Here is a 12,455-nt window from a genome sequence, read left to right on the forward strand (position 1 = left end):
AAATACAAGACGATCTGGAGCCCTCAACTAGAAGGAGTCACGCAATCCCAGGTGTTTCAAAACTTCTTGCAACACTTCATTTTTTGTCCTCCGGTTCTTTTCAGTCTACTGTGGCTACGTTAGCTGGAATTTCACAATCCGCATTTTCACCTGCGTTGTCCGTGGTGCTGAAGTCCTCTAAAGGCGTCAGGGGCATTTCCTCAATAGGACCACCACCGGTCTTCTTCACTGCTGCTTTATTAAAAGCGACCTTTTCTTTTGTACGTCTCCTTAGGTCATGCCATCTTTTCTTAATTTCATCAGCGGAACGCGATTTACCCCCTATTGCATTTACCTTTTTCGCAATACAGTTCCAAATGTCCTTTTTGCGAGCAGTTTGGACATTGCGATTTTGAAGCATTTTACTATAATTACTACACTCCTCTACTAACACATCCAGTTCTTGGGCAGAAAACTTCTCCCTCCGCTGCCTCTCCTTGGTCTTTTCCGCCATCATTTTACCAGATAAGTTCACGCGTCTCTCTGCCTTTATTTATCGGCCTGTATATCACATGCACCTGCAGGAGCATCATCTCTGCTTATTTGCAACCATGCGCTAATTTGCGCTGCTCTTAGTAGATTGGTTGGTCATTATGGAAATCAGCTGTTGCGCCTGTGTTATTTAATTAGCGCTTTTTTAGTAAATAACCCGCAGATATCACCACTCCCATCAGCGCATTTTTGGAATTGCGCTCATGCGCTAATTTGCCCTGTTTAGTAAATCTGGCCCATAAACTGATAAAATTTATATTTTAATGCAAGTCGCTTTGGATAAAAGCATCTACCAAAGCTACATGTAAATCTAACCTAAAGTTAGATTAGTATTGCTCCTAGACCTGTGACGTCATTTCCTGACTGTTGCTTTTCAAGCCTTTTGTTGCAGCTTTATTGTATAGTATGTTTCAGCTCTAAGCATTGCATTGAAAGGCAGCTCTTTCCCTCATTTTAAAGAGCACTAATGAGCCATTGAACAGATTTAGTTGGCTTATGAGAATATAAATGTAGAAACGAGACCAGCACTATTTGCCCGGGTGAAACATTACCAGCCGCTATATCACCAGAGGCAGCTGAAGAATTAGTTTTTCGCCCACTCAGTTCTGTGGGTGTTATTTTAACCCAACACATGTACAGTTAAAATTACAGGTATTGATTTGAGATGATGAGAGTTTGGACTTATACTTTAATATGAATGGAGCTTACTTAGAATTCAAATGGATTACGGTTATCTGCGTTATTTTTTACATTCAATCGTTTACTCCAGGGACATGGGGAAGGCATGTGTTACATAACCTGATAATGCTTTTGCCTGCTTGTTCTCTGTATTCTGACCTATCATTTTTTGAGGAGCTCAAACTGGTCTTTTTGAAACAGTGGCCTGAATTTGGGATTCATGGTTAGAAAGCTGAACGCATCAATTATAGATTGAGATGCAGGGATGAAACAATGCCTTTGATGTAGGGGAGGGAAGTGGTGAGAACACAGGGAATTTGCAATGGTGAAAAGCAGAGGGACTCAAAGTATGTGCTCTTCACTGGATGAAATATTCAGCGAGGAGAAATAGAGGCCTGTGATGCACTCTTTGGACTAATGCAGAAGTGCGCTCAATTTGGTTTACCCCACGGTACCAACACACGAGCACACACACCCATGTTTGGAAGTAATTACTTCTTATCACTTCTTTGTAGTAGGTTAGCTGTTCAAGTGTGTCGTCCTGTAACAAGCTGCGTTTCCCTGCTTGTAGCCAGGATTGCAACTTGATAAAGAACTACACTGTCATACTGTTTTAATGTCATACTGTTTAAACACAGCTGTACAACAGTGCGAGCTTAGGAAATGATCAAACACACTGTCCTGATGTTCCTTCTTATAAGGAGGGCTAAAAGCAAGACTTTTGTTGGTAACTTGTATGTGATTTAAAGAGTAGCTTCACTGTAGCTTCAAATAAGGAGCTTGCTTTGTAGCATACACACAGCCTTTTGAAGCATGATCCATTTTGGCCATTTTAATACTGTGATACAAGTTCACCAAGTTGTTATTTGAAGTTATTACAGGCAGAAAATGGTCGTATATATAATTAGGACATTGCACCTGCTTTTCTAATTTGATAGATCAGACACAATGTTGTCAAACATTGGTGCCTTTCCTGGATAAAATGATTTATGTAAAACTAATATAATTCTTGTTTTCTCTTACAAATTCGCCTTAGTCATTTGCACTAATATGCTAAATATTTTAACAGCAGACGTATTTGCACGGATTTCATGCTTGCAGTCCAGGTTTCTTCTGAAGATCAATTATTTAGCCATTTTTGTGTGCTGTATGTGCATCTTTGCGAATATGTGTGTACCCTCTCTCTAAAAGACTAAATATTGTGCCTACCTGGTTGCCTTCAATAAACAGTATTTATCATAAAATATTTACTTTTTAATAAACATGCATTAGAAAGTTGACTTTCCCATATGAGGTTTGGCTGATAGGAGGCCAACAAAATAATATCTCAAAGATAAGGGTGACCTAGTTTGCTCAGAATGAAACATGGGACACAGTCAAAGAAGCTGACAGACTGTCTGGGTTGTATTTCCAGTTTCAATCAAGTAATAAGCAAAATTACTTTAACAGACCATGCTCAAGTCATTGTCAAGCTTAAAATCATAGTGTGCAATACTGAATAAGAGTCTTATGACAATGATAAGAAAAACGATAAATTAATCACTGTTAGAAAAAATTGTCAAAATGTGTACCCCAACTGTCACTGGGGCAGTACCCTTTATAAAGGTCCTAATATGTGGGTCAGTAACAAAAACGGTTTGGCAAGATAAGAAATTAAAAAATCTTTTAGAAAAACTTGTTTTAAAAGCACGCATCAGGTTTATTTCAATGCACATGGTGTATGCATGTTAATTTTATGCAATAAAAATTACATTTGCACCATTTTTATGAAAGTTAAGACTGAATGGACCTGAAAATGTCAAATGTCAAGAATGAGAAATATAAAATATTTTATCCACCTTGATGGCATGTAAGCGTAATCATCAAATAAATAAATAAAATGTATGTGTGATTTTAAATTATCATTTTATTAGTTATTTCTAATTGTAAATTTTTACGGTTTTTGTAATATTTGTCTTGACATATGCTGAAAACAGCTCTGTTTTCTAAATAATCTTTGACAAATGATGTAAAAATGTATGTAAAAAAATGATATTACACTAAACCAGATTATTATATTTTATTCCACATTTTTAGGAATATATTATATTTTCATAAAAAAATACTAGTTACACCAATTGACAGACCGGTTACACCACATTGACATTTTTGCAATTATCCTCCAATATTCTTTTAAAATAAAATAAAATCAGAAATTTTAGACTCGATCTTCAAAAAAGAGAATGTATATGCAAAGTTAGGTATACATTTGGTAACAGTATGTACCTTTGAGATATTAATATGTTCCTCTGAGATACTAATAGAAACTATTTAGGTGCAAAGGGTACAGCCCCAGAGACAGCTGGCTGTGGTACATATTAGGAAAAATATCTGAAAATTTTCTTATTGCTGATTAGTAGGATTTTTAGAAAACAACAGGCCATGGATAATGAGACTTTTGCATAAGGATTTTCCACACAATGCCAAAAATACGCTTGTATCATGCATCTGCTTTGGTCCTCTGAGACACAAGTTGCATAACTAAATGTTTTCTGTGCAGCCCTGCATATCTAATAAATCCTCCCCAAAACAGAAAGGTAAAAAGTTCATTTACATTGATTAAAGCTGACACGACAATGTTTTGAAATATCTTTGGTTGAAATGTCAATGCTCTGGATCTCAGTGGTAATTTTTAAAAATATGCTGATGATGTAAAAAGTGTTTTCAATTGCCCAAGTTTAATTAAAATATGCAAATACATTTGTATAATACATTTGTTGTTTCTTGCAGTTCCTGCCAGGATTGTAAACATATCCACGGATATTTCGGTAAATGAGGGGAGTAACGTAAGCCTCATGTGTCTGGCGATCGGACGACCTGAACCCACCATTTTGTGGAAATTACGCTCCTCCAAAGGTAATGCTTACCTTTATTGAACTCACAAGGCTCGGCTGTTTAATTTTTAAAGTTGTATTATTGATGCGCTGATTGCAAATCCAAAGTTTTCCACACTTCAGTGTAATACGTGAAGATACAGGGAAGTTTTTTCTGTATATGCACATAGAGAAAAGCTATAGTTGCAATTCTGCTGCAATACCTTATTAAAGGGTGGTCTGTAAAATCTAAACAGAAAAACAGCAAAAATGTAATATCCATAAAAATAGTTCTATATTTGTTAGAGATTTAGTTCTTCTGACAACTTCCCTGTGTCATAAACAGCCCCAGTTTCCCAATCAACCTTCAGTTAAAGAAAAGTAAATCTGGGGCAATTTTGACAAGACTTGTATCTGACATCAAATAAGAGTACATCCCTTACGCTTACCATCCCACTTCTAGGACGCTGACTGCATCTTTATTTGTCCTTTATAATAGAAACCATAGCCGTACATGAGTCTACCCAGAAAAGAAAGATTCAGCTTCAGAAATCACTTTACAGAGAAAGCAATATAAAAGCCTGTGCACAGGGTGTCATTTAATGTCAGCCAGCTTGCAGGCATAGGATGTTATCTGTGTTGACATTTATGTGCGAGCACTAATGAAAGAAAAAAGACATGAGAGATTTTTTTTCTTGTCGACTTTTATAGGTAAAGTGAAAAGCTGATAATTAATTTTCTTTTTCAGCCTTTTTCTCGTGACTTAGCTAAACATTTGGTTTCCTTAATTGCAAAATGCTAAACAAAGATGCTAATATAATCTAAGTAAATTGACATTTATGCGTTTTGTTAAAATACTAAAAATAATACAGCAAAGTGATAAAGTGCAGTAAAAGTGATAGTCAAGTATTTCCATACTCGAAATGTGATCTCTGCATTTAACTCATCGCAGTGAGTAGTGAACACGCACATTGCAAGTCCTGAACACCCACCCACCCAGAGCAGTGTGCAGCTATCACCGCAGTGACCGGGGAGCAGTTGAGAGAAAGATGCCTTGCTCATGGGCACCTCAGTCGCACTTGCCAGCCGTGGACTCCAACCGGCCCCCCTTTGGTTTACAAGCCCAACTCTAACCATTAGGCCATGACTGCCAATAGTAGCCTGTATTTTGTGCCTGTTGTATTTGACTTATACAGTATGGTGGGGATGTTATGGGCTATGGGCTGTGCTGGGGTGGCCTGCATAAGTCCAGGACTGTTTTTTTCTGCCCCAGTCCATTTTAGTGATATACAGTGAAAAGACAGTCAGAACAATCTTAACAAAAATATAAGAGCTAGAGGTAGCTCGAGGGTCAGACCAAAACAAAACACAATAAATCAGAAGATGTGTGTATTTTCCGCTCATGATATAGGTAGTCTCGCTACAGTGAGAAAATAGATTTTTCAGTGTAGTGACACCCAGTAAAGTCTTGCTAGGTTTATTTGGGCCCAAACTTTTTAACTATGTCAGTTATGTTGTATCTCAAAATAATAAACTATTAATAATACAAAGTATTAGAAAGAAAATTGCCTCTGAATGTAAAAGTGGCTATTCTAGGGATGTTATTATTATCTCTTGTGCATTTGACTCATTGGTAAAGTTTCTTGAAACTTTGCAAATGTGCTTAACAGAAAACATATAAATTTCACATTAATGCATTTGACAGACTGTGGTTAAAATTGACTTACAGTGCATTCGGGTTATACTTTTTAACAGTACAGTATGGCGCTTTTCCATTGCATAGTACCCCATGGTTTGGGTCGGGTCGCTTTACTTTTGGGGGCTTTCCACTGGGTACAGTACGTAGTACCCAATACTTTTTTTTAGTACCACCTTGGTTGTGGTTCCAAGCGAGCTGAGCTGATACTAAAACGTGGAAGCACTGAAGATCACTGATTGGTCTGAGAAAATCATGACGAGCATTATGCTAACGCAAGATTAGCTTTACCTCTGTGCTTGCGCTGTCTCGAGCAAACCTGTTGTCATCTGTGCTTTGTTGTAAGCTCCCTTTTAGTGGTGAAAAACATTCACAGGTTGAGAATCAGGAACACCATACCAGTGTTTTCCAGACTTGCGGTTTGTGGCGGCACGTTTGCGACATGCAAAATTTTGCAACTTAAATCAGGCTTAGCGAAGCGCGTCGGCTGTTTGTAATAAACTGTAATGTGAGACAGAGGTAGTGATAAACGCGATGTGGAAACAATTATTTGTGGTGATCAATTTAGATTTTGTGGCGGACAGACAAATAAATGAATGTATGGGAACGTATAGCATGCCAACGACGCTTTCACTTGTATGAGAGGCAACACAGATATAACCACATGCCTATAATCCCTCACACTCTGAAGTGATACTAAACTCGATGGAAAAGCTAACAAAGCGAAGTGAGCTGACCCGACCTGACCTGTGGGGTACTATGCAATGGAAAAGCACCATAAGGGGCGGTTCACATATTCAATATAGACATGTGTCAAGGGCACTGAAATAGAGAGTTACTGTCTATTTTCCAGGCAAATTGGTGCTGCAGCAAGTTAAAAAAATTAAATATTTTCTCAGAATATTGAAAAGAACCAACCAATCAGCTTCACCCTTTATGTATCAATATTGGATCATGTAAACATTGGATCATTCCGCATCAACTTAATATGGAGGAATGTAGCTGTACAGGGATACACAGAACAAGCAAACTGTCAATTTTGACTCAAATAGAAGAAACAATACATGGAGACATATTACTGAACCTATGGGGAGTGTGGCTCAATGTTGCTTAGCAATGGCATACTCTACCGGAGCGCAACCGCCCAAGTGCTTTGAAAAGGAGGAAAGTGGTGCAGTTGTGTTTTCTGCACCGTTTTTGACTAAATGTGAACCACTCCTAAAATAAATGCTGTTATTTACAACCAAGACTTGGATCAAAAAGGGACAAATACAGCCAATGGGTTAAATTAACCCCAATTGTTTTCTTAATATTTGACTCAACAGCCAGGGTTTCCACGGGTCCTTGAAATCCTTGAAAGTTTGTGAATTTGGGTAAAAAAATCAAGGCCCAAGTTTTTGAAAATATGCATACATAGATACAGGTCATTGAAAGTGCTTGAATCTATTTTATGAAAATCAATATTATTTCCTGTGTAGTGTAGAATAATATAAACATTTTTTAGACTTTTTAAGCACACGTGCTAAACTGTTCCCTTTAAATACTTAAATCTTCTGTATGCAAATGTTGATTCATACCACAATGCTTTTTTGCATAGTTGTGTTTGACACATGAAAATGTTTTGGGTTACGTATGTAACTGTTGTTCCCTGAGAAGGGAACGAGATGCTGCGTTTTCCTTACCATACATCCTGCATCCCTGTAACGCCGTCTTTGGCAATATTTCAGATAGCAATATACTTCCTGGCTCCCGCATCTGTCTTTGTCGTTAAGCCTCACCATTGGTTGAATTTAATATACACATTCAGACGCACTTACCATTGGAGGCGTCCCCAAAGTGTCATAGCAGTGATGCAGCGAAAGTTCCCTCGAAAGGGAACTGTAACAATGTATCTTCAATGTCTCACTTGAAATGTGTCCCCACATTTAGTCCTTGAGTTTGAGGGTATTGGACCTGGAAAGTCCTTGAAAGGTTCTTGAATTTGAAGTTAACTAAGGTGTGGGAACTCTGAACAGCTTTTTATGTTGAAAAACACAGTATAGGGTATAAATTACAGCCCAGTGGGTTGGGTTCGTCACTTTTCATCCAAGGCTGGGTTAAAAATAACCTAGCATTATTTAGAGTGTATATGCATTAGGTAGGCAATTTAACACATTTCATATGCCATTATTGTATATATCTTAAGTCTTGTGAGCCATGGGATTCATGCTTGACGTTACTGTTACTGTATGTTGGTGAAAGAATCCAACTAGCTGAAATTTTCCACTGATATTGACATGACAAAACAGAATAGATGATGTCAATACATGACAAGCAATCAGACAGTTTTCTTCTCAAATAATACTTCAAGTGAAACAGAAAATAAAGTTTGAAAGTGCACATCAAATGCCTGAAGACTCATCAGATAGACATTGTAGAGCACAGATGTTTTCTCCCGAACATACAGTGGGAAGTTCAAGCCCTTTAATTTAGCATTGTCAGATTTTGATTGACATGCTAGTGGCATTGTGGTCTGATATTGTGGCTTTCTGTGTGAATAGAAGTCAAACTGTTATTTCAATGCATACCATTCTTGAGGTAGAACTGTCAAAGGGAACAATGGAAACTGAAGAAAGCATTATGAAAAAGTTGAAACTTCAAATCGTTGCGATTTATTTGACACGCCGAGCATGTGCATTGATCATGCATGTCATACATGCGATACTTACAAATCAGTCATACAGTATAGTGCGATGCATGTTTGTCATGGTGCCATGTGCTTGTACAAGAGCAATATTTTTACGCTTTTAATCGTAATTTAATTAGACGGATTCGCGGTTACATGAAGCAGCAATGAAAATTGGGCTTGCAAGTGGCCAGCTGTTGTAGTTTGTTCGCTGGTTTTTCATTCTGAGCATATGGCACACTGGATTTGTCCCCTACAGATGACATTGCACCATTTGGCACTTTAGAAAATGGATTCACACTCATCAAGCGCAGTTTGTGAGTACCCACAGGCTGATGGGTGTCAGTGGGAATATCCGGCTCTAATGGGTTTAATTTTAAGGGTAACCATTTTACTTGACTGGGTCTCACATACAGAAAACAATCAGCACTCTTGAGAAACTGTTAGGAAGAAATAAATCTGAAATAATTAGCACATTGCTAGTTTTCATACCAACACCTGTGTCAGAATTATAAAAGGGGGTGATGTTTGCTTTTCTGCTCTTTTTTTTGTTTTGTTTGGGATTTCTAAAAATATCATTGTTAAACACACATTTGCATTCATAAAGAAGGTCTGAAACTGCACAACATGGAAATTTTAAAGTCTAAGGGAACAATTCACCAAAAATTCACAACACACTTTGATGATTTATTCCAAATCAGTATCACTTTCTTTCATGGAGCCTGAGAGTCATTTTAAATAAAGCAGGTGTTGTTTTTGTCAATCTGTCGGGCATGTGCATTTTGCCTAACATCTCTTTTTGTGTTATGGAAGAAAGACATCATGCATTTAAAGCAGCATAAACGTGAAGAGGTTGCATGTTGCATGATGCTTTCTTTAAGCCAAGCTTTCAAAAACTTCCTTGCCCAATTGAACATCACATGATCAGTCTGTTGTTGCTGTGACTTCTAAGATTGCAATATATTTGTGTTTGCATGGCAGGGTTTCTAGGTTGTAAAAGTGCCATTGTTCATAAGCTATTAGGAATAAATGAACTCAGACAGTACACAGTATTATGAATAGCACATCCTGCTACACACTGACATCTATTTAGTAATAATATTACTCATTGCTGGAAGCTTGAGGTGTGAATATTGGATTGCAATAAAATTCATGTTATTGCTGCTCTAGGATCACATAAATATTGAAACAATGCTTGTTAAAGCGTTTTAATGCACTTACATGCTGTTTTTCAGTGATTTTTTTCCTACAAGCATTGTTTCATTGGCCTTTAAACGCGTTACATCGTTTTCTCGCCCCTTGTTTTCCAAAATCTCATTATTTTACAGCCGGAAAAATGCTTCATTTCACCCGTGTGTGTTGCATCCAAATATTCAGCAAGAAACTGGCCATGCCTCAGTGACCATGTCAAATAAGCCTTGTTGTCCACAGATGAGGTTGTCTGAGGTAATGCAGGCTTAGCTCTGCTTCCCACCGGCCACACGCAATGGCTTGGAAAAAAATGAGAAGCCAATGCCTAGTGCGAAAATAGGGGTCAAGGGGAGAAATTAGCCTACACGCAGTGCCAACGTTTCTCAAAGACACGTCAAACCGCAGTCGTTTTTCTGCTGTGCTGTGGACAGGTGCGCGAGACTTGTGGTCTGCGCTCAGCCATCTAAATCACCGGCCCAACAAACTCGGTTAATTCTGCCTGGACTTTGATCATTAATAATTCAGAGGTGGAGAAACGGCCAGTGCCCGTGTCTGAAGTGTATTCTGCACAAGGGCGATGGAGTTTCATTTTGCCAGACATGATTGGTCTCGGTGGGTTTCTCCATGTGGCAGCCCCCCCCATGATGCCGTGGGATGGCGCGTCAGCTTGGAAACTCTGCAATGCGATGGTTCATAACAGCTTAATAATGTGTCACGGAGCCCAGCTCCTATGAGGCTGACTAATTTTTAAACATAGCTAATTCATCATTGCATGTCCTTTTATAAAGACTTTTAAAATTCTTTCACGGCCCTTTGATTCTGATAGACACTCTAAAATCAGCAAAAGGATTTTTAAGGCAAGATACTGGACCCGACAGTCTGTTTGGCTTCTCTGTGATGGCATAATGTGAGAATGAGAATCTGTTTAGAGATCAGTGACTTTTAATGTGCGAACCATTACAGTGAAACCTTTATTGCATTGAGAATAATTTATTGTTTTGAAGCTTCTGCTAAACAGCTCACAGTGCACACTGAATTAAAGAGCCCCTATTTTCCTTTTCATGATTTTACATTTATTTTGGCGTGCGGCGACACTTTGATAGCATTTAGCTTAGCCCCATTCATTCAATGGTACCACTCAGAGATAAAGTTAGAAGTGACCAAACACATCAACGTTTTTCCTATTTAAAACGAGTAGTTATACGAGCAAGTATGGTGGCACAAAATAAAACGTAGCGCTTTTCAAAGCGGATTTAAAAGGGTAACTATATTGTATGGCGGAATAGCACTTTTGGGAGTACTTCGACTCGGCGCAGTAACACCCTCCCTCACTTCTAACTTTATCTCTGTTTGGTACCATTGAATGAATGGGGCCAAGCTAAGCAGGGTGCCACAGCGCTTACGTGCACGCACTAAGATGATAGATGTATGTATCAACTCTTCTTAGTTAAGGTAATAACATAGTTTAATATGGAAAAAGGATAGACTATTCCTTTAAGATACAAAAAATATTACGATTAATCAAAACCAAAACCAGAATTACTTGCGCTTCGCGTCACCAGAAACAACATTTAAACAGATTATGCAGTCATGCTGTTGTAAATTTAAACTCTTGTCATATTCAGCACAATGAATAGGGCTGTTTGATTGTACTAGGGAATTTCTGTTCAAGCTGTGCTGTCAGCACTTTGTATGGAAAGTGAGCCCAGGGTGTCTCAAAGTCAGGACTGTCAAAAGCTAATTGCAGCAAATTATGCTTTCATGCTCTTTTGACATCCCCCTTACTGTAAATGGATTTAGCTGCGAGGTGTGCCTTGAGATACATATTTCATCATGACTTTTTTGCTACTTTATAAAGTTGAAATGTACCTTTTTGTTTCCAGCGCATGCATTTAAATAAGGAACTACGTGCAGAAGCAGATGTAAGTTACCTTTTTTGTTTAAGATCAGTGGGCCCTTTATACAGTCTGTGCAAAAGTCTTAGTCTTTTAATGTCCATCCATATGTATTTTTTTAAAATCTATTTTAATTAATATACAAACAGAAAATACAGGAGATATGGACAAAAAAAAAATCAGGACTAAATGTCTTCTTTATGTATCGTTGGTGTTTAGTGTGACCTCTCTTGGCACAAAACACATCTTGAGCATTTTTGAGCAGAATGAAGTAACATTTACATTTTATTCACGTTTAAGAGATCCTGCAGTTTCCTGCTATTGGTCAAGTGGAAGTGGAGTTTACCCTAAAAACTTGACACATCAGTTTACATTTTTATACAGTTTTTAATACTATATACACACTTATTGTATTTTCTGGGTGAATTCTATTAAAGAGACTGAAAAACAATTATATGATCACTATAACATTGCAAAAACAACAAATCTAATTTGTTTGCACAGTACTGTATGTCCTGATTTAGCCCTTTGCAGTCATTTTAAAATTATAGAATATTCACAATCAATTTACATCCTCAGAGTTATATTTTAAAATTCATTCAGTGGCAGAGTTGAACAATGTTGCTTTTGTCATCAGGGATTAGTAGGACATTGGATAGGAACAGTAATATGGCATTATTTATGTGAAACAAGTCAGGGAGTTTTATTGTTATTGTTTTATTAATCAATCTTGGAATTACATAACAACACAGACGTAAGAAGTAATCTTCTTTAACTTCTATTCACATTTGTTAGGGGGCGTGCACATCAAAGCGTTTACACATGCGGCCGGCAAATGTTTTCAAAGGAAGCGCCACACACTCAGCTTGTCAATGTCACTTTTCCCTTAGCCGTCCAATCACAGTGAAGGAGGGTCAGGACATATATCACAACAACCAAATGTCATG

General features: G+C 37.8%; 1 protein-coding gene across 2 annotated transcripts in view; it reads left to right on the forward strand.

Annotated features, from left to right (window-relative positions):
• The window catches only part of opcml (opioid binding protein/cell adhesion molecule-like), a 179,260-nt gene that overhangs the window by 134,614 nt on the left and 32,191 nt on the right, over positions 1-12,455 (forward strand). For both annotated transcript variants that reach the window (XM_065259450.2, XM_065259442.2), the window contains one exon: positions 3,979-4,104. In XM_065259450.2, coding sequence (XP_065115522.1) covers positions 3,979-4,104 — 126 coding nt within the window. The remainder of the gene's footprint in view (positions 1-3,978; positions 4,105-12,455) is intronic.

This window comes from Paramisgurnus dabryanus, chromosome 10, assembly GCF_030506205.2.
Source record: "Paramisgurnus dabryanus chromosome 10, PD_genome_1.1, whole genome shotgun sequence".
Classification (NCBI taxonomy): Eukaryota; Metazoa; Chordata; class Actinopteri; order Cypriniformes; family Cobitidae; genus Paramisgurnus; species Paramisgurnus dabryanus.